Source organism: Amphiura filiformis, chromosome 12 (genome assembly GCF_039555335.1).
Source record: "Amphiura filiformis chromosome 12, Afil_fr2py, whole genome shotgun sequence".
Lineage (NCBI taxonomy): Eukaryota > Metazoa > Echinodermata > Ophiuroidea > Amphilepidida > Amphiuridae > Amphiura > Amphiura filiformis.
Genome location: NC_092639.1, coordinates 16,838,776 through 16,861,803, shown reverse-complemented (window position 1 = coordinate 16,861,803; position 23,028 = coordinate 16,838,776). Strand labels below are relative to the sequence as shown.

The following is a 23,028-nucleotide window of genomic DNA, read 5'->3' as shown; positions in this document are numbered from 1 at the left end:
GTACCCTCCCGCTTCCTTTTTTGAGGTTTCTTCAATTATATATTTATTCAGTTATAACTTTTCAAAAATATATCTAGGAAGCAGGAATATTTCTATAGCCTTGCTAATATACAAGAAACACTTTTGGAAGGTTTTATGAAAATTAGAGGGGCCGGCTTATATCCTCAGAACAAAAATAAAAAGAGGCCTCCTCCTTTTTCCAGGCATTATTGTGTATGCTAAAACAGCTCAAATTATGGGTATTCACACCGATTTTGCCATGAAAATATAAAATAAAAAGCCCCCTCTTCCTCCTTTTTTACAAAAACCCGGACTTGAAACATGTTTACTTGGCCTAATTATATGATACTACAAACTTCAGTTCTAGTTATAGGGCCTACATGTAGCCTATATTCCACTACTGGACCTTTTGAACTCACATATGCTATACAGTGTAGGTGAGCTAACAAATTAACCTTGCTCCCATTGTCCCTATGGTCAATTTCAAATTACAGTGCATTTCAAAAAAGACCTCTCGGTAAAATCAGCATAATACTACTGCTGGCTGTTTATATGCCTTAATACATGCATGCATGCTAGATAGCTGGGCTAATTAGCCATAGTTAATTAGCTATTGCTAAGGTCGCGTATATGTGTATGCGCAATTAGCTCTAGTTATTATTATTATTATTATTATTATTATTATTATTATTATTATTATTATTATTATTATTATTATTATTATTTGTTGCCTGATCAAATTTATTTCTGTTTGTTTATATTTCACATTGTTTCCTAATGACCATTAAGTCTCTACCCATGCTTTGGATACGACGTAAACCATGAAGATGTTATGTCTCGTAAAGGCTTCATTTTCGCAACGTATGTATTGCATCCACAAAGTGTAGGTGAGATTACATTAACAAGCAAGGATCCCAAGGACCCACCAATCATTGACCCGCATTACCTCGAGGATCCGCACGACGTCAAAGTTATGGCGGAGGTACATATCTCTTATAAATTAATGTAACATTATTTTGATTTATGTCATTTCACAAAATGGTAAATTAAACCTTTTCACTGCCAGAAATATTCCCTTTGCATTTTGTGCCAAAATAAGGATGTAAAATAATATAGAAATTGCTGCTTTTATACTAGCTTACCATTAGAGAATGAATTTGGAGAAAACCTTCTGATAATTACAAACACTCGCTGAGCAGCAAGACCTTCCCTCTTAGCTTTTAATCCGATAAGCTGATTATCTATTTGTTTCCATGAATTGGAAGACATTCTTTGATGTATTACTGAGCTCAATCATCTGAAATTACTGGAGCGTGAGCCACACAGGCTGGTGGCTCAGCATAGTATTTTATTAACGGAAGGTTTTCTCCAAATTCATTTCTTAATGCGTTATGATTCAGTAGCGTTAGGTTTATATTTTCACCTCGTGATCTTGGCGTCTCTTGGATTTTGTCTCAATTGCCTCTCATTTTCACAGGGTATTTTATTATGAAATAATTTATAGGGCTTCGGTTTGAGCGAATCTTATGACAAAGGTTTAAAATATTAAAGTTTGTAAACTTCCCGTGATTGTTGATCGGTTAAACGTTTAAAATGTGATAATTCGTTAATATTTCATACTTCTTTTGATGTTCCCACCAACTTTTGTAGGGCCTGCGTTTTGGAAAGCGATTTACAGAAACCAGTGTCATGCGGCGTTTTGGGTAAGGGAAAAGTATATTATTTAAAAGATTCAATTGTAAACGGAAATAAGTTAAAGCCATATTATAACATTTTCAAACAAAATAGATTAGCATTTCTTTGCCATAAAATGTTAGCTTTTACTGTCAGATATATCCCTTTTATTTTTGAGCCGAACAACTACGGCAAAGCAAAGAAAATTGGAATTTACTACCAGCGCACATGTCGCCAATACATACCACTCCTTCGGTCATGTTATAGTACGATCTTTTGTTGTGTATATCACCGTCCCGCACGCCGTGTACGTACTGTGTGTTATGAACATCGTGTATGCGTTCGACTAATAATTCCATCGTAATAATAAAGCGCCGAATCCGGCGTTTTATTCAAAATCTCGGATTTTGACAAAACTACAGCACCTAGAGTCTTGATTTTTGCAGGCTATATTGGCTTAATAAAGTACAATTTAATCGTGTAAAAAATGAATTAAAAAAATTCAGTGAGGGCGTCCTCCTCAGCAAATGTTATAATATGGCTTTAAATGCAATAAGTAGATAAATAAATACCTGTTCTAAATGGTACAGAGTGCCTGACATAAAACATGAAAGTCCATATGCGTTTGCCAATGGAAGAAACATTTTCAAGAAGGGCATTGAAAACGTGTACCAAAAATGGCCGTTATACATAGGCCTACATTCACACAATAAGAAAACTACAAAATTAAGGGTTTGATTCATCATTATGTTAAGGGGGTACTACACCCTTGCCCAATTTTGTGCCTATTTTTTAATTTTTCTTGGAAAAACACTGGAAAATTTATTTCAGCACAGACAACAGTTGTGGAGTTACAGTCAAAAATGAGGGAAAACCAATATTTGATCAATAAATCAATAACTACTTGCCTTTAGTTGCTGAATTTTCAGTGCAGTAGTTCTAGTCCTTGCCCCTATAATATACATATCTTACTTGTCACCAATGCGCTATACTTTTTGGGAAAAAATGCAAAAATAGGCACAACATTGGCCAGGGGTGTAGTACCCCCTTAATGTACATTGCTAATTTCTGCAGGGCGAAGATAATGGATATAAAAATGCCAGGAACATCTGGCGATGCATATTCTGACGAGAATTTGGAGAAATACATTCGCAACATTGCCGGAACTTTGTACCATCCTTCGGGAACTTGTAAAATGGGTGGCATTGGTGACGAAACAGCTGTAGTCGATTCAAAACTGAGGTATGTTAAAGCTAATAATTTTGTATATTATCGTTTACTTCTAACACATAAGTCATCAGTAACACTATAGACTATACAAAACCCCACATCACAAAGTGACTGCAAGCACAAACATACTATCCCAGCAAACACAAAACGTTTTCGACATCATTCCCAAAAGGCTATAAAAGGTTGTCAGAAAACGTTTAAATGTCGGGTTATATAAAGGGTATATTAAGAGTATAAAACGTTTTCATAACCTTAAAAACCATTTATTGATAATCTACTGCTCAGCAAACAAAAATGTTTTACAGAAAACGTTTAAATGTCGGGTTATATAAAGGGTATAAAAACGTTTTAATAACATTCCATAAACATTATTGAAAGCTTGATACAAAACATTCTAAACAGAATGTTATTTTGGGGTCGAAAAAATATTTTGCGAAAAATGTTTGCCCAAAATATTTTCAATAACGTTTTAAAAACGCTTTCATGACCTTTATATAACCCGACATTTAAATGTTATTAAAATGTTTTGAAAAAAACATTTTAAGAAGATTTCTGTGTTTGCTGGGTTCAAATATTTTAACATAATGTTATTAAAGTATTGACAAAATATTTGGCAAAAATGTTTGCAAAAATAGTATACAATAACATTTTTTGAAAACATTTAAAAATATTGTTCTAGTGTGTTTTCATACAAAACGTTTTAAAACGTTATCATGACCTTTATATAACCCGACATTTTAATGTTATTAAAACGTTTTTACCTAAACCAAAAGCCAAAATATAACTTATTTAAAACGTTTTTAAAACGTTTTTGTGTTTGCTGGGATAGCATGTGATGCTTTTGCAAAATCATCCGAGCCTTGATCTACACACGAAAATGCTGCCTTTCAGAGGATCACGCTCATGGCTTGCTATCACCCAAGAGGCTCATGGTTCTTAAAGGATGTCTCCGGCAATAACAATATAATTACGTCTTATATGTTAGAAAAATAATTATCAAGCACGAATCACATGGTTGTATTTGAAATAAACTCATATTGACCATAAAAGTGAATAAAAACAGCCTTGTCTAAACACGCGATATTCAAAATTCCTGCGCCGAAATTGTCTAATGCAATGACGTCATAGTTACTTGTGCTCAATTGTTGTCATCCTTCATTGTATTACTGGGACGTCATGCACTGGACAATTTCAGCGCCCGGGAATTTTGAATATCGCGTGTTGAGAGACGGCTGTATTAATTCGTGTTTATGACCAATATGAGTTTGTTTCAAATAAAACCACGTGATTCGTGCTTGATAATATTTTCTATCATGTAAGGCATAATGTTGTGATTGCCGGAGATACCCTTTAATCGGACCGAAGCAAATAACTTTTCTTTTCATTTTCTTCCCTCCTTCCTTCCTTTCTGTCTTCCTTTCTGTCTTCCTTTCTGTCTTCCTTCCTTCCTTACTCCCTCCCTCCTTCCCTTCCTTCCTTCCTTCCTTCCTTCCTTCCTTCATTCATTCATTCATTCATTCATTCCTTCCTTTCTTCTTTCGCATCCCTTCGTCAAAAAGCAGGAAGGGAGTTATTAATCTCGTTTCCCCCACATTGAGATCTTGCTTAATGCACCATGACACTGCAGCGAGTCATCATAATTCTTTCAAGTATCCTTAAGGGATCTGGAATGAGCGTTTTGAGCGTTTCGACAGTATTTTTTGTGGGACATGAGAGCACGTTAGACATATCGAATTGCATTCTGAATAAGGAGAATATCTTTCTGATATCAAATAATTTTCATTTTTTGAAATTCACGATATAATACAAATTTTATGACAAATTATTAAAATTTGATATTTTATACTTTTTGATATATAACAGTCCTCGAAGTAATTGTATAAATCTAATGATATATTCTTAAAGTGTATGTAGCTAGGAGGAAAAGCCGACTTTTTTTCCCAAAAAGACCTAATTTTTTTGCTGTTTTGGGAAAAAAAAATCAATATCTTCAATACGAAAGGTCAAAATTTTCAATTGATCATCAGCTTTTCATCCCACCTACATACACTTTAAGTACATATCATCAGATTTATAAAGTTTACTTCGAGTACTGTTAAATATCAAAAATATCAATTTTTAATCATTTGCCATAAAATGTGTATTACATTGCGAATTAAAAAAAAAATCAAAATTATTTGATATCAGAAGGCCATTCTTCGTATTCAGAATGCAATTCGATATGTCTGATGTGCTCTTATGTCCCACAATAAATATTGTCCAAACGTTCATACCCAATCCCTTAAAAGATACGCAAAATAAATCTAGTATTGTCGTTGTTTTTTCCAGAGTCCGTGGTATCAAAGGCCTTCGTGTAATCGATGCGTCGATTATGCCACATGCTCTCTCTGGCAACCCCAATGCACCTTGTATCATGATTGGCGAAAGAGGCGCAGCTTTTATCAAGTCTTCTCATCTAGATGAATAGATCAAAACAGACCAAGAGGAATACAAAAATGTACTTTGTATCGTGATAGGTGAAAGAGCCGCATATTTTATCAAGTCTTTACGTCCAGATGAATGGAAACGGGCAAATACGTGAACATTAACAGGATGTAGATGTAACGTGACTTTATAAAGCAATGTGGAAGTTAAAAGTAGCTGTGTTATTGTTATTGTTATTGTTATTGGTGTTGTTATTGTTATTGGTGTTGTTATTGTTATTGTTATTGGTGTTGTTATTATTGGTGTTGTTATTGTTGTTATTGGTGTTATTGTTATTGTTATTGGTGTTGTTATTATTGTTGTTGTTGTTATTGTTGTTGTTATTGTTGTTGTTATTGTTGTTGTTGTTATTATTGTTGTTGTTATTGTTGTTGTTATTGTTGTTGTTATTGTTGTTGTTGTTATTGTTGTTGTTATTGTTGTTATTATTGTTGTTTTGGTTGTTGTTGTTATTGTTATTATTATTATTATTATTATTATTATAAGGGTGTCATTTTACTTTTCATATTATTTGGTATAGTTGTAATATTGTAACCTTAATTGTTTTATTTTCAAGCATGGGTCTTTATTTTCCAACATTCGGTCTGTACATATTAAACAAAGTAACATGAAAAAGGAAATATATTACCTAGTTTAGTTGAAAACAACGCGTACATGTGATTAAAAAGCATCATGACTTATAGTGCGCGATACAAATGTATATAATAATAATAAAGGAGGGATTTATAAGCGCCCATTACAAGCAAGCAAGCCAATGAGCGCTGTACATGCAACATGATAAAATGCAAAATAAACAATAAAATACATTACAGAGATCACAAAATTTCAGTAATTGGTAAAAAGCAGAACAGATGCAAAAGCAATATAATCAACACAAATAAACATAGCACAAAGTCATGACAATGCACCAGAACAAAGTCAGTATGGTCCTATGGCTATAAAATTGTGTCCGTGAACGCTGCGATGGGAACCTGCGAGAGTTAGAAGACCGGAGGGTGTGGATGGGCATATAGCGGCATATCATCTTATCTAGGTAAGCAGGAACATGGTCATTGAGAGTTTTGAATACAAAAAACCTTGTATTTGATTCGGTAAAACACTGGTAGCCAATGGAGGCGCTCATGGATGGGGGTGATATGTTCTCTGCGTTGAGTGCATGTGACGAGACGGGCCGAGGCGTTTTGGAGTTTCTGCAGATCAATGTCGGGCAGGCCTATAAGGAGCGAATTGCAGTAGTCCAAGCAGCGGGAGGTTATGAAAGCATGGACTAAACGCTCATCGAGATATTTCCTGATTTCCTGAGTCTTAAAGTCTGAGATGGCTATCAAAGGTGACTCCTAGATTGCGAGCCTCCGGGCTTGAACTGATGTACGCATCGCCAATCTAAACCGGTGGAAGTGGTTCGGACTCAACAAAATACGAACTAAAATGCAACAACTCTGTCTTGTCGTCATTGAGCTGGAGTCTGTTTTTCACTGCCCATGCTTTGATGTCACTAATTATGCAGGCTTCCAGACGTTCAAAACATGCATAAATTTGAATGTCGTCCGCGTACTCGATGTACTGCAACTTGTGGCGAGAGATGATGTCACTGATTGGCGCAGTATAGAGATTAAATAGCGGAGCACCGCACACCGATCACTGAGGTACACCACAGATAATCTTATGGTGTTTAGAGGTAAGAGGAGAACCACTTTACAGCAGTGCCAGATTTGCCATAGCGAAGTTGAAGTCTCTGAAGAAGGACTTGGTGGTCGATAGTATCGAAGGCAGCGCTCAAGTCCAAGACGAGCACTGCCTCCCGATGGCCGTCAACTCTGAAGCACATCATTCTGAACCTTCAAAAGCGCAGTCTTGGTGGTATGGCTAGGTCGATAGGCCGATTGTGTGCATGTGTACAGTTTGTGTAGTGGTATATACGAACAGACATAAACCAACAAGCCTCAGGATACTTTACAGGATTCATTTACCACTGGACCTAGGACACACCATAAACCATTTTGCAACGATCAGGGACTACCTGCAGCTATAAAGTAGACTATAGTTTGATCAGCTCGTAATCAGCGGGCCTTATCACCGCACGGATCAATATCAATATATTTTATTTCGAGAATTTTCTTGTGACATCTTGCCAGAAGCTTCACAGATTATCATCAATTCAAGCATAAACATTGTCTATTTTCTTACACAAGCACAATATATACCAAACAGGTCAACTATATCACTCTTAATGTCGGTGTACTTTTCAGGGTAGTAATAAAAGCCTGACAATTCCCGACGATTACGACTTGATCAAACTACCTACTTGTCTACAAGCATATAATGCCTCTAAACGAGGTTTAACGAAAGAGACGAGAGGCAGACACTCTCCACAAAAACATTATTTGGAGTTTGAACAACTATATTACTGATATAAGCGGCTGTAGAAACGCATATTAATGGCAAAATGTGCATGTGCTTGTGATGGACGACTGTTCCTAACACCTGCATACATTTGAAATACATATCATTAGATTTGATAATATAATTATTTTATAAAAATTAATTCAATTAATTCATTTTAAATAATGAAATAGAAAACATTGGGTCATTTAATATGTCAAAATCTCAGGAGCTCTTGGGGAGTGCAAAGGGCGTACCATTTTGATACTTCAGTACATTTTCTGAAGGATCAATAGTATCAATTCAGGCAATTCAACACAAGCGCCCCTTGGAGGTCATACCATGATACTGCCAATTAAAATACTTATTTGACAGATCAACTTAAGACCGGAATTCACTGAACTTCGTTTTAACCAAAATTACTTAATTTTTTCCAAGGTTCCTAGCTTTTCAGCGTTAACAATCGCGTATACGCGCGCGACGTCAAGCGTGTGCATTGGACCTTGTGCATTGATTTTAATACTGATACTTTTAAGAACACTAAACGTAGATACCGTTTTATGTTCTTGCATGCTAAGATGAAGATCTTTTAGGCATGCTAGGAGACTTTTAGGATTAGTATTGGTAATTCTACATTTGGCTTCAGTTTCTGCTATTTCGGCCACTGTTTCTCCAACCAGCAAGTCAGTGTTTGTGAATGGCAACGTTGAATTACAATGTGAAATGCGTAATGATGAGGGCTATAGTCTTGTGTGGATATTTGACTATGATGTAAATGATGATGTCGAGGGTTGACAAACAGAAGGCCTTAACTCAAAAAGTGCCTTTTTGAGAAAAATGAGTAAAATAATAGTTTTGCATTGAGATGTGACCAAGTATTATTGTGCTATAGATGCAATAGGAAGTTGAATTGAGTTAAGGCTTATGATTTTAAGAATCTGTGGGTATTGCAGATTATTTTGGTACCAAAATCTCAACATGGCCAAAAGTGAGTTAAGGCCTTCTGTTTGTCAACCCTCGATATATGGGCTTCCATAGGAGCACAACAGTCAACATCCATTGAACACAATGAAGACGGCCATGTACAAATATTTTGACAAACAAAACGGTCGTTTCAAAACAGGGCTAAATCCACCGAGTATACTTCGGCAACTCTACTGTTGTAACAAACTTGAAACTTGAAAATATAACTATAAATGTATCTGGTTGTCAAGCAGGTAAGACGTGTTTTCACGCCTCTCTGGCTGACCATATAAAATCAATGGCAATCAGTTAAGCTTATTATAAGCTTTACCTGCATGTTGTATTACAAGTTACACTGTACTGAATATGCTGTTGTTGTAGTATAGTATACTGTTGTTGTAGTATAGTACTATTATAACTCAATGTTGTATATTTTAATATCGCTATGATTGCTATGGTCACAATATTGTAATACCTTTTATATTAATTTTTCCACATCTGGAATATAGTGTGCATTTTGTTTTCTGTATATTCATTGCTTGTACCAACATCATAATGGCTGATCAAGATAAGGCCGAAAAAATAAGTGCCAGTAGTTTTATTGGGGAAGTCATGGCAAGTTCTGAGTACAGAAACTTCATGAAATTGAAAGGTTCAGGTATCACAATCCATGAAGACCTAACCAGAAAAAACCAATCCCTCCTGATTAAGGCATTTAAAAAACAGGGGGTTGTGTCTTCATGGAGCACAGATGGGAGAATCTTTGCTTCGGTTCCAAGTACTACTCCTCAAGTTGTTGATCTCAGGTATAGATGACCTGAAAAAGATACCAACAGTTGATGAAAAAATTGTCGAGAAATGTAGAAGAGAACAAAAATCAAAATCAAGACATCACAGCTCTCCTATGCAACCAAGGGGTGTGCAGACCAGAACAAGAACTGGTAGTCTGAGGTAGTATGTGTTTATGGTAAATTGAAGTTGTGGTGTACCATATGCATCCTTCATGTTTTTCAGACAACAAAATCGTGTTATATCCTGAAAATAAATTTTGTCATTTATGTTACATGAATCAGAGAAGATGTAAAGAAAGGAGATAGATCCAGCTATCCTCAAACAAAATATGTGTGTTGCCGCTCATTCAAAAGCAATCACGCTATTTAGGTTTAACAATAAAATACAACAAAAGGGTTCGAACCCATGACGGGTGTGATACACAAGTTGCTGCTTACTAGTTTTAGGGAAAGGTCAGTGTCTGTATACCATCAATACTATGCATACCACGCATGCAGATCCTAACATCCTGTTTATTTCAAATAAAATATGACCGAAGTTCCATGGCAAATAATAATTTTGCACGCTTGGTTACGCTTTCAACCTCTACGATTTATGATACAGCCTATTTTCAATTATCAAAATATCTTTATTAGGTTTGCAGGAAATGACAGGAAAATACATAAAACAATAAAATATAGATGATCAAAAATCATCCCTTTTCTAACAAAATCCTAAAACACTCTCCTAAATAATTAATATATGTTCCAAAATGGGCGGATTTTTTTGGAATCTTTACAAAACTACATTTCTTTCTTATAGTATCCACGTGTGGCATCCCTTCAGAGCAACATCCAGGGGCTATTTGAAAGGTGAAAAGTCACTGCACGTCGACAAATGGTAATTTAATTTCCGGACGGATTTTGTAAACCACTGTCGTTCGCAAAGGGTTTTAAGTTGTCAGGTGGGGGGGGTCATTAATCCATCTGGCTTTCCTATCTCTCTCTCTCTCTAAGATTTTGGACTCCCCCCAGTTGATAATATGATTAGCCCTGGCTACGTGATCGCTTATGGCTGAGTTCTTAAAATGGCTCTCTGATTCTTTCCTCTTTGACCTTGTATACTTTTGTTGACTTGCTTTCTCCGCCTCCCTCCTGTGTTCATCCAGACGCGTGCCGAAAGTTCTTTTAGTTTCACCAACATAAGTTAGCTCACAGCTACCGCAGGAACTTCATAAACACAATTAGGGGTTTTAACCGGATCTTGTTTATCTTTCGGATGGACCACCATTTTTCTGATCGTGGTATGGGGTCTCATGGCGGTCGCGATGTCGTGTTTTTTGAGAGTTCTACTTATTCTTTCCGACACTCCCGCTACGTAAGGTAACACCACCAGACCTTTACTTTTTGTTCAGATGTTGTGCTCTTACTTTTCTTTGTCTTTTCTTGTTGTTTGGCTTCCATTTGATTCTTGACTTTATCAATTGTCCACTTAGGATAACCACACTTAGCTAGAGCCTGTCGTATGTGTTCCTCCTCTTTGACTTTATCATCCTCCTCCGTAACTATTCTGTCTTTCCTATCAAGTAACGTGCGCACAACTCCCATTTTCTGATGAAGAGAGTGATGGGACGTGAAAGACAGTAATGAACAGAGACGAGGGGGTCTACAATCTTAGTCACGTGTATGATCCACTTCTGAAGACTGCCAGCAAGACTAACACCGGAAGTGACATAACTTCCCGCCAGTCGTCAGCTGTTGGATCATCACAACAACACCAAGCTTTGATAAAGTCAGTTGCTAACTGACGAAACTGTCAGCAAGAAAAACTAGTAAGTTTTCTTCAAATTGGTTTTGACAAAAGAAAAACTCTATTTATATGTCCAAGCAAGATATTCTCGCTGTTCGAGAGGCGTCGCGGTTTGTGAACGGGGCTAGTTCTAATCTCGCCCAAGAAAGTGCTGAAGAAGTGCCAAACCTGTGCTGGGTTATTTGCAGCAGGCTACCAGTTGCTACTGAATCACAGTATAATACACCTTTTGGCTGTTTGCACCATACCACAAGATTTCGACATTTTGGGGAAAATGCCATAAAACTTCGACCTAGTTCAGTAGAACATTGAACTCCTCCAAATGGTCACCATAAGATTGTAATCCAGTCACAGACGCTGAAATAAAAGCCTGTGCAAGTTCATACTTTGACCCACTTATTGACTGTTGTTATGTTAACACATCAAAGCAACTGGCCTTATTATACTCCATCCAGTCCATGGCTTACATTATTTATTAGGTTGACTTTGACTACACATTGAAAATGTCGTAATATTCTTAACTGATTATGGACCAATTAATGTCGTTCACATTGACATAAGCTTGTGTTTTAATTACATGATGCAGTCATGTCTACAGTAGAATTCACCACGACCTTTGCAGGACTTAAATCCCATTAAAAGCTATTAAACCAAGATAACACTCATTGAAGACAGCTCAACTATGTTAACATGTTAAATCAGATCTTCTCTGGTTAAATCCACACTACACATGTTTCTGTTTTACCTGTGCAATGAGCTGGTATTATAGTTTCAGTTGGGTGAACGATTATAAAGCAAACGCAACGTAACAATACTGTGCGCGCCTTTGTGTACGAAATGAGACAATAGTGTGCATATTGTTAACCAGCATTCTTGAAAATGAGAAACATAATCGTTGCAGACTTAACACGGTTTGGAAATAATTTCTTCATATTTTTTGGTGCTGTTGTTTACATATCCTTCCTAAAACACCAAAGTGCGAGTATTTCCAAACACCTAAATTAGCTAAAAATTTAGGACATGTTACAAAACTATATTTTCTAGAATTTCAGAGAATACTTTAAATATTGGCCGGTTGTTTTTCACACAGTGACGTTAACTAGGCAATGCCCCATTACCTATAACATACACTAAAACACCAATGTGCGAATATTTCCAAACACCTAAATTAGCTAAAAATTTAGGACATGTTACAAAACTATATTTTCTAGACTTTCAGAGAATACTTTAAATATTGGCCGGTTATTTTTCACACAGTGACGTTAACTAGGCAATGCCCATAGGCTATAACATGCACTGTTTGTAGAGGTCACGCGTCAATGGGGAGAGTACTGTGTATTATGTATATGAAAAGGACAGTAACTGCAGTATGATCAATTTTAGTACAAATTGATACGTAACTGATTAAAATCGCTCAATTTTTCACATTATTATGTTTTGATGGATCCAAGTTGTGATAATATTGGATCCAAAACATAATAATGATAAAATTGGATGGTTTACGCCCATATTTATTGGTCGAGCTATGAGTTTTAAAATATTGGACTCGACTACGTCTCGTCCAATATTTTAAAACTCATAGCTCGACCAATAAATATGGGCTCAACCGATCCAATTTTATATCAAAGTTGGCCCACTGACCAGTGATGTATCGTTCGAGTCCACTTTTTGTTGGACTCGGACTTGGCTCGGACTCGGACACAAAAAGACTCGGCTCGGCTCGGATATATTACATATATGCTTCACGCAACCTAGTGACACTTCTCTAGTCCCTGAGCGCAAAGTTTACATGTAGTGTGCCACACACACACACAAATAACCCCCACATGACTGTTGTCTGATACAGGTGGTCTGGTACATGTAATTCTTACCTTCGGGAGTTACCTGTTTATGGGTCTTTGAAGAATTAAAGTGTGTACAGTTGGATGGTTGAGTTGGGTTGAGTGGTGGGGTGGGTGGGGTGGGGTGGGTGTGTATAGGGAGAGCGGTGTATGGTGTGGTGGACATATAGTGAGTGACCTTTGGTCAATGACCTTCTTTTTCTACAATTTTATCATCAAAATGCTATAAAAAAACTTTGAAATATTCTTTTTTTTCAGCAAATTTGTATTGTAAATTTTCAAATTTGAAACAAAATATAAAATTTTGCTCCATTTTCGGAAATAATGACCCACTTTTTCAAAATGTTATACCAAATGACCCCCTTCTTTCAAAATGTTATACCAAATTACCCCTTTTTCATTTTGTTGTACCCAATGACCCATTTTTATACAAAATTAATAGGCTCCTACTAAGAAATGCCAGTAGGCTGAAACCTGTCACATTAAAGTTGAATGACCCCCGCCTCCCCCGCCTCCCCCCCCCACCGGGCATGGACTCTGACCGAGTCCTGACTCGAGCCGGACTCGAGTCCGGACTTTGGTGTTATTTTTGTTGAACTCGGACTTGGCTCGGACTCGGCACCCCCGGACTTGGACTCGAACAAAAGGACTCGGACTTGGCTCGGACTCGGATGCAAATGGACTCGGCTTGGCTCGGACTCGGACAAGCTGGACTCGGGTACAAGTCTGCCACTGACATATAGCTATGATATTAATAGTTAACTTTTTAGCTACAGTAGTTAACCCCTTAGCTTAGCCTTTTAACTGCGTTTTTTTTAAAGACAGTTCTTGTAGACACTTTGTACTTTTAGACAAAGTACAAACTCTTTCATGCGTCAAGATATGTCATGATTAAAATGCATCAATACTGATTTATCGCTTGATTGAAATTTATGTACAATATCATGCATTTTGCGAGATGTTTATAGTACCGGTACAGTATAACAGATGAATCGTGAACATATCATGAAATAATTTATTGTTGTGATGTATTAAAATAACAACATTAATGTTGTGTTTTAGTTTCCATTTTTACATAATACGTACATTTTTATGCACATAAATTTTGATCAAGGTTCTTCGTTTCATTTATAATAGTATTATTACATGTATTATTCATTTAATCACTCAACATATTGAGCAAAATATTATAGTAATCTATTAAATTAGGCTTGTACTTTCGGGTTTCAGCACTTTCATGAAGTTCATTCAAAATAAGAGTTTATACGTCGTCAAAATATTAATAAGGGTTGTTGTTTGTTTACACGGTCAAAAGCAGATCGGGGAAATGCCACCTCCTCTATAAAAAAAAAAAGGGGACATGTTTGTTCTACGATTTTGACTCGCATATTTGCACAGTTTCTGAATCTGAGGGACCCCCCCCCCCCCCCCGAATGATTAAAAGGGTCGTATTTGCCGTAAAATTTGGATCCGCCCCTTGTTACAGACGTGGGCCTACTCACTCAGACCAACGTGCAACTTAACCGTCGTACTGTGTTTACTAAATCCCTTGCCTCAACTGTGATAAATCATATATTGGAGAAACATCGAGACTTTTTGGTACCCGACTCAAAGAACACAAAACAGAAGCTGATAAAGCTTCAAAGAAAGCATTCACCAGAGCGCAAAGACAGGTCCCGGGGACAGGTCTCCGTTACGGGGAGAATATATCTGCTAAACCACGTAGCTGAACAAATCGGATGGGAGGAAGACAGAGAACAGAACAGAAAGAGGAGACACATACAAGAAGCCATCTGGATAAGAAAGAGGGGCACAAAACACTCAACAGAGACGTGAAGAACTACTTTCTTCCGCATATTTACGACCAAGTCCTAACAGCGCCATCTATAAGCCTGCTCCAACATCGGAAGCAACCGACGATGTGCAGGAATTGGTCAGTCAATTTTAAAAAGTGCTAAGTCTTAGTTTTGGTTTGTATAAAAGAACTTTGAAATATCGGTTCCTAAACTGTTTTTATATGCATTGGGCCATGTGAAATGGTTATCACGAAAAGGAATGCTGAAGTGTCGATGAAGTGTTGAGTGCCCTCAAAAGCGCGAGAAAAATTTGATATTTTACCTGAAAGTTGGCGTAAGAAAGGCTCTACAAGCATCTCAACTGTATATGTTAAGCACGGATTTTCAATTGTCACTGCACGGATTTTTAATCTCACTGCACGAACGTGCCAGGAAGCACGTTAAAATAGCCCCTGGCAACATCAGGTACTTAACTTGTACTTGTCATACTTTCAAGGAATTCTCTATAGAAACATTGGATATGGTTTCAATTCTGGAGTGAAAATTAATCAACCGTAGTCGGCAACCCACATCACATCAAAGGCTACTTTCAAGTAGATGTGTAACTACTTGAGAATAAAGGACTATGAATAGGTGCGACAGGAGTACCTACGGGATTATCTCAAGGATATAATTCCGTTCTCCCTCCTTCTTTTTCAACTTTCCTGCATGAATGGAACTGTCATGCTATGTGAAATTGTTATTTCTTCATATTCTATTGTGCATAATGAGATGATGTTATATTTCTCATGTTATATTGTCAATCTCCTATCATACAGTTTGACAATCAAATACACACTGTATATTTGATAGTACCCTTCTTCATAGGATATGTAATCTATTATATTTAAATAAATAAATTGTTTATTGAAATTGGTAAAGTTGAAATACTCTGGTGGTATCAGGTGTGATTAAAAATGGTGGTTGTTTTGATGAATGTGACACATGAAAGGGGTAAATAGCCCATACATCCATAAAAGCTCAAATTGTCACTGGTAGTCTGAAGTAGAAAGTTTATAGTATTACTGATCTGTGATGTGTACAATGCATTCATAATATTTGGATATAATACTTATTATATTTTGATGGTTGAAACTGAAAGTTAAATTACCCTGACTGATTGAAAGTATTATTGAAATATTCATTCATTTGATAATCGGTTATACATGTGACATGTAATAATGGTCTTGGATATGAAATGATGTATTTCCATTCTCTTGTATATATTTTTGTCATTATTGATATAATATGATATTATATGCTGGTCATGATCCCAAGTTTAACTTTTTATATATTTCCACTTAACATGGTGCTTGTCAAACAGACACACATTATGAGTGATGTTACAATTATGATTCTTATGAAAAATATAATATGGGCCTATATGACGCATGATGTATGATTGTGTAAAATATATTGCCATTATTAATATATGCTGTTTGTTGGTCATGTTCCCAAGTTGAACTGCTTGTATCTCCTTCTAGTGTGGTGCTTGTCAAGCAGGCACACATTATGAGTGTTTTTACAATTATGATTCTAATGAAAAATATAATATTTGCCTCTATATGGTATAGGATTGTGTACAATATATTGCCATTAATTATGATATTGTTTGTTGGTCATGTTCCCAAGTTGAACTGCTTGTATCTCATTCTAGTATGGCTTGACAACCAGACACGCATTATGAATGATGTTATACCATTATGTTTCTTATGAGAAATTTAATATGGGCCTATATAACGCAAGATGTATGATTGTGTACCAATATGATGAATGATGTACAATGTATCAAATTTTTTGATATATGATACTGTTTGTCGGTCATGTTCCCAAGTGGAACTGCTTGTATCTCATTGTAGCATGATGCTTGACAAACAGACACACCTTTTAAGTGTTGTTATAATTTATGCTTCTTATGAAAAATAGAATATTTGTCTCTATATGGTATAGGATTGTGTACAATGTATTGCCATTATTAATATATGATATTGTTTGTTGGTCATGTTCCCAAGTTGAACTGCTTGTATCTCATTCTAGTATGGCTTGACAACCAGACACGCATTATGAATGATGTTATACCATTATGTTTCTTATGAGAAATTTAACACGGGCCTATATAACGCAAGATGTATGATTGTGTACAATATATTGCCATTATCAATATATGTTTTTATACAATAGGTTGAATTTGCCTAGATTATCTCAGGAGTGATTGAAAAATTTGATAATGTGTTTGGTAAATTATGATAAATATGACAGGTGAAATTGGGTATGTTTCGTACATCTATTGGAGAGTGAATGGTTTTCTAAAATGTGTTGTTTGTGTACATGCACATTAATGTTTGTTGTATGACATCTCTAATACAATAATCCTGTCAACTATTATAAAATGATAATATGATAATTCTTACAAATATATGATATTCTGGTTGAATATGAATATTATCTGAAATGAATTGTTTCTATCTTCTTCACTTGTCTTTTACACATGAAATTATCTTTCTATATTCCTAAGTCGTTCTAGTTGTGCCATCATTTGTCATAATGATTGACAACCAGACATGTTGAGGATCATGTCTTTTGTGAGAATCATTTTATTTATTTGTTTTTGAAAAATTGCCACCTACATGAACATGTATCTTGGGTTCTTGTAAGTACCAATATTATTGTAAGATGAAATTGATGATATTAAATGATGTGGGTAATCCCAGGAAATATCGAATGTATTAGTAATGTGTTTAGTAATCTTTGATGAAAATGACTTGTGAAGTGTGTATGTTACATTGCCATCACTAGTAGACTGAGATGACGAGTTAGTGGTATTACAGTACAAAGTTGTTATACTGTACATCTTTTCTCTAAAATCATATCATGGTATTAATGGTGCACTTTAATGGTCATGTTGTTACAGTTATGTTTCTCTCAATGATAAACTAAATAGGCCTATTGGGCTATGTTAATTATTATAATGTTATAATTATTTGGTTGAAATGATGAGGCTGACATTGTTATGGTTAAACACATTTATGATTGCAAATACTGCTTATGTGTTTGGAATATCTGATGAGTGTGACAATATATAACTTATATTATGTTATAACTTTGTTGTTGTATACATACCTTTGTACTTCAACAATTCAGCTTGTAGTATGGTGTTAGATTTAAAACTTATTTCTGTATGATGCAGGTAAAGTGAAATCTAATTCAAATCTTATTGATCGCTGTAGTAACAGCATCACTGAGTAATTGTTTCCCTATTTTTCTTTATGTCTTGTGTATGCAGTGTATGTTCCCATCTTGTTAAAAGAAATCATAGAAAGCTAACGTGTAAATTATGTATGAAATATGTTCATAAATGCTGTAGTAACCTAACCGCAAAAGAGTTTAGATGTAGTGACACTACTAAATATTGGCATTGTGCTAGTTGTAACGAAAGTCTTACATTACCTTTTAATCATATAACCAATGAATGTGAATTCCAACTCCAACTATACAGGTGTTTTGAAAATGGTGATCTAAACACTGACCATGTAAAAACTCACTTTGAGAACATGAAGTTTAATCCTGTTGATGACAATGTAGGTATACCTGAAAATATTGATTGTAATAGTAACTCGAAATATTATTTCACTGATGAATTAAAAGATACTGCTGGTATCAACAGTAACAATTTAACAATGCTTTGTAGTAATGTAAGAAGTGTAAAAAAGAATTTTGATTCACTCACAGAGTTACTGTCAGAAGTCGACATCAAATTTCAAGTCATTGGACTTGTTGAGACTTGGTTGGAAGACAAGCCTCATGATTATTATCATCTTAAAGGCTACAACCTTGAAGAAAGGCGGTGGTGTGTGTATGCATGTTGAGGAGAATATTGTTTATAATATGAGAAATGATATCAATGAGCTTAATTGCCTCAAAGACACAGCATCTCTGTTCATTGAAATTGAAAAGCACAAATCACAAAACATTGTCATTGGTGTGATATATAGGCCACCTGACCAGAATATGAAAGATTTCAACAAATGTGTTGATACGATATTGTCTAAAATCACAGGTCAAGAAAATAAGCTTCTGTATATAATGGGTGACTTTAATATAAACCTGTTAAATAATGACGTCCATGAATCAACTGGCGAATTTGTTGACATTTTGTCTTCATATTCCTTGTATCCGAGTATCATCAAGCCAACTAGGATAACACGTACGTCAGCAACTCTTATTGATAATATATTTACCAACAATTATGCTAAGCAAACCTCTGGTATCTTAATAAGTGATATAAGTGATCACCTACCTATATTTGTATCTACAGATGTAAGTGTCTATGACAGAAATTCCAGTACTGTCGATATAGAAATCAGGGGCATGAGTAAACATAATATAGATGTACTTAAAGACAAACTGAGCCAGGTTGACTGGGATAATGTGTGTGAAAACGAAAATGCTAATGTATCATACAACAATTTTATAGATAAATTCCAAGAAGTGTTTGAAGAATGTATCCCAAAAAAGTGCTTAAAAAACATAACGCTAAAAACAAGACGCCAAAGGCACCTTGGATAACCTACTCATTGTTGAAATGTATACGCAGGAAGAACAGGTTGTATAAAAAATCTATGCAAAAACCTACTGAAACTAATGTATCTAAATATAAGATGTATCGAAACAGATTAAACTCCCTATTAAGGAGAGCAAAGCAAAACTACTTCAGTTCTCAACTGGATAAAGAAAGATACAATATGAGGAATACCTGGAAAATCCTGAACTCAATACTCAGAAGTCCAAAAAAGGTACAATGTCAAAAGTTTGTAAGTAACAATAAGACCTATACTGAGCCTAAAGAAATTGCAAACAATTTTAATGAATTTTTTTCAGCATTGGACCAACATTAGCTGGATCAATCAAACATCAAGGTAAAGATTTTAACCAGTACCTAGCTAATAGTTGTATAAACTCTACATGTTTTCCAACCAACAGATGAAAATGAAATCTTGAAAATCATCAAAAAACTGGGTAACAGAAAAAGCCCGGGTCATGATCTTGTAAAATCTGACTTAGTAAAATTGGTTGCAGCTGAGATTGTGTATCCGCTTAAATTAATATTCAATAAGTCGCTCTCAGATGGAATTGTTCCAGATACCTTAAAAATAGCAAAGGTGGTGCCAATTTATAAGAAAGAATCTCCTGAATCATTTGGTAACTACAGGCCTGTATCTGTGTTGCCTTGTTTTTCCAAGATTCTAGAAAGAATTATACATAATAGATGTTGTAACTTTTTAGATGCCAAAGATATTCTTTACAACAGACAGTATGGGTTTAGACATAATCATTCAACATATATGGCGGTATTGGATTTTATTAAAGATGTAAATAATGCTATTGATGATAATATGTACACTGCTGGTATTTTTATGGATTTATCGAAAGCTTTTGATACCATCAACCATGAAATTTTATTACACAAACTATATCATTATGGCTTTCGTGGTGTATCTCATAAATGGTTTGAAAACTACCTGTCAAACAGAAAACAATTTGTATCCTTTAATGGTGCTCAATCATCATATGAAAATGTACTTTGTGGAGTGCCACAAGGGTCTATCCTTGGTCCTCTTCTTTTTATTATATATATGAATGATATATGTAACACATCAACACTGCTATCATTTATACTGTTTGCTGATGATACAACAGTATGCTACTCTGATAGTAATATACAAAGATTATGTGATACTATGAATGGAGAGTTAAAAGAAGTTGTAAATTGGTTCAAATGTAACAAACTGTCTTTAAATGCCACCAAGACAAATCTTATGTTCTTTGGAACACCTCATCAGACTAATGATATTACCAATGATTATCAAATATATCTTGATGGATGTAAGTTGACACGTGTATATGATGCAAAATTTCTTGGTATTACTCTAGATCATAACCTCACATGGAGGTCGCATATAAATAGTATTTGTAAAACATGCTGTAAGAATATTGGTGTACTAAACAAACTCAAACATTTCTTACCAAAACCCAACATGTACCAGTTGTTCTGTACCCTTATCTTACCATTCTTAACTTACGGTATAATATTGTGGGGCAATGCCAATAAAAATATTTTGGATAGAATTGTAAAGCTTCAAAAAAGAGCTGTAAGGGTCATCTCTAACAGCTCCTATTTGTGTCATACAAAGCCATTGTTTGAAAAATTTAATATTCTTGATGTGTATCAACTTTATAATAAGGAATTGGGTCTATTTATGTACAAATACCACATTTGTCTATTACCAAGATCTTTTGATAATACTTTCATCAATATGAAGTCTATCCACAATTATGATACAAGAGGTAAAAATGATTATCGGGCCGAGGTCCATCGACTTAATAATGTTTTGTCACTTGGCCCTAGGCTGTGGAATAGCTTACCAAAGGAAGTCAAAGAAGCAAATTGCATCTCCAAATTCAAAACTGGTATTATTAGAATCGTTAAAGGTGATCACTAACTCTTGATTATCGCATTCATGTAATAATTCTGTTTTTACTCTATTGTACAAGTTACTGAAGTTGTTACATATAAACACTTTAAAAAAAAATTGCATTAATTTGCCTGGTTAATGTATATAAGTGATATTCAAGATGGGTTCCGTGCTGTCTCTTTTTTTTTTTTTCTGTTTTTATACTGATTTTTTTTTCTTTCTTGTGTAAATATCTAAACTTATATATTATTTAATGTAAAGGTGGTGCATTGTCTTTCAGGCCTTTGGCTTTGTAATGCATCTACCTCATCACATCATTATTTTCAACATTGTTTATATCTGTTATGCTGATTATGTATGTATTGATGATGATGAAAAAATAAAATGAATGAATGAATGAATGAATGAACTACGACGTATATGTTATATTAAAAATGTATATAGCAAAAGAAAAGAAAACGAGCAAGGTACACCAACTTGATGTGGGGAAACAAGTAAAATACAGACTAGACAATATGCAGGGGGGGGGGGCAAAACCAGCAAATGTAGGCATAGGAAGTAGGCAAAGTTCGATGGCCAAAAATTACCAGTTCCAAGGCTCACAAAAGTGCTAACCTGCAAAAACAACAAGGATAAAGTAACCTGGAGCAAACAAACAAGATAAGTTTGCTACTGAGTTCTATTTGAACTTGAAGATAAGTTTGCTACTGAGTTCTATTTGAACTTGCCTTCAGTTTTTGACTTGAATTTGTTTTTAAACTACAGCATGTAGTTTTCGTTGTTTGCTTTTATATTTTGTTGTCTGTCCCTGAAGAAGAGCAGTTTATCTGCTCGAAACGTCGGTTGTTTTTTGTCTGTTTGGTTTTGTTTGTTTGCTCCAGGTTACTTTATCCTTGTTGTTTTTGCAGGTTAGCACTTTTGTGAGCCTTGGAACTGGTAATTTTTGGCCATCGAACTTTGCCTACTTCCTATGCCTACATTTGCTGGTTTTGCCCCCCCCTGCATATTGTCTAGTCTGTATTTTACTTGTTTCCCCACATCAAGTTGGTGTACCTTGCTCGTTTTCTTTTCTGTTGTTCATATTCAAGGTATCCTCTTGTATCATTTATTGATCCTTGATGTGTTTTGTGTCCTCGTCCGTTGGATTCACCATTACCCACTTTTTTATATAGCAAAAGGTTAGCAGCACAGACATGAAAGAGGAATAAAGTTATAATAGTAAACTAGAATGGTGGTCTTAGACCACAAACCTAGCTGGGGCATGTTGGTGTTTTGGAGGTATCTGGTCAGGTTTGCGTCTCGTACTCCTTACATATGTCCAGAAAATGAAATTTGATGATTTGACCCCAGATAACATTTGACCTGACCCATGCACAGTGTTTCAAAGTGTTCCCCTGGTCAGTAAGTTTGTTGTCACGGAGTTTGAACCCCGTACCCCTTACACATGTCCAGAAAATGCATTTTGAAAATTTGACCTCTGCATGACCTTTGACCTGACCCCTGCAAAATGTTCCCCTGGTCATGAGATTTGCTGTCACTGAGTTTGATCCCCATACCCCTTACAAA

General features: G+C 35.5%; 1 protein-coding gene across 2 annotated transcripts in view; it reads left to right on the top strand.

Moving 5' to 3' along the window:
* Window positions 1-23,028, top strand: part of LOC140165875 (alcohol dehydrogenase [acceptor]-like) — a 67,458-nt gene that overhangs the window by 21,290 nt on the left and 23,140 nt on the right. Inside the window, exons 12-15 of one of the 2 annotated variants that reach the window (XM_072189216.1) lie at window positions 790-982; window positions 1,651-1,703; window positions 2,749-2,916; window positions 5,233-5,575. The exons of the other annotated variant lie outside the window; for it this stretch is intronic. Of the exons in view, the coding sequence (XP_072045317.1) occupies window positions 790-982; window positions 1,651-1,703; window positions 2,749-2,916; window positions 5,233-5,371 (553 nt within the window). The 3' untranslated portion in view covers window positions 5,372-5,575. Of the gene's footprint in view, window positions 1-789; window positions 983-1,650; window positions 1,704-2,748; window positions 2,917-5,232; window positions 5,576-23,028 lie in introns of those variants that run through there. 2 annotated transcript variants of the gene reach the window in all.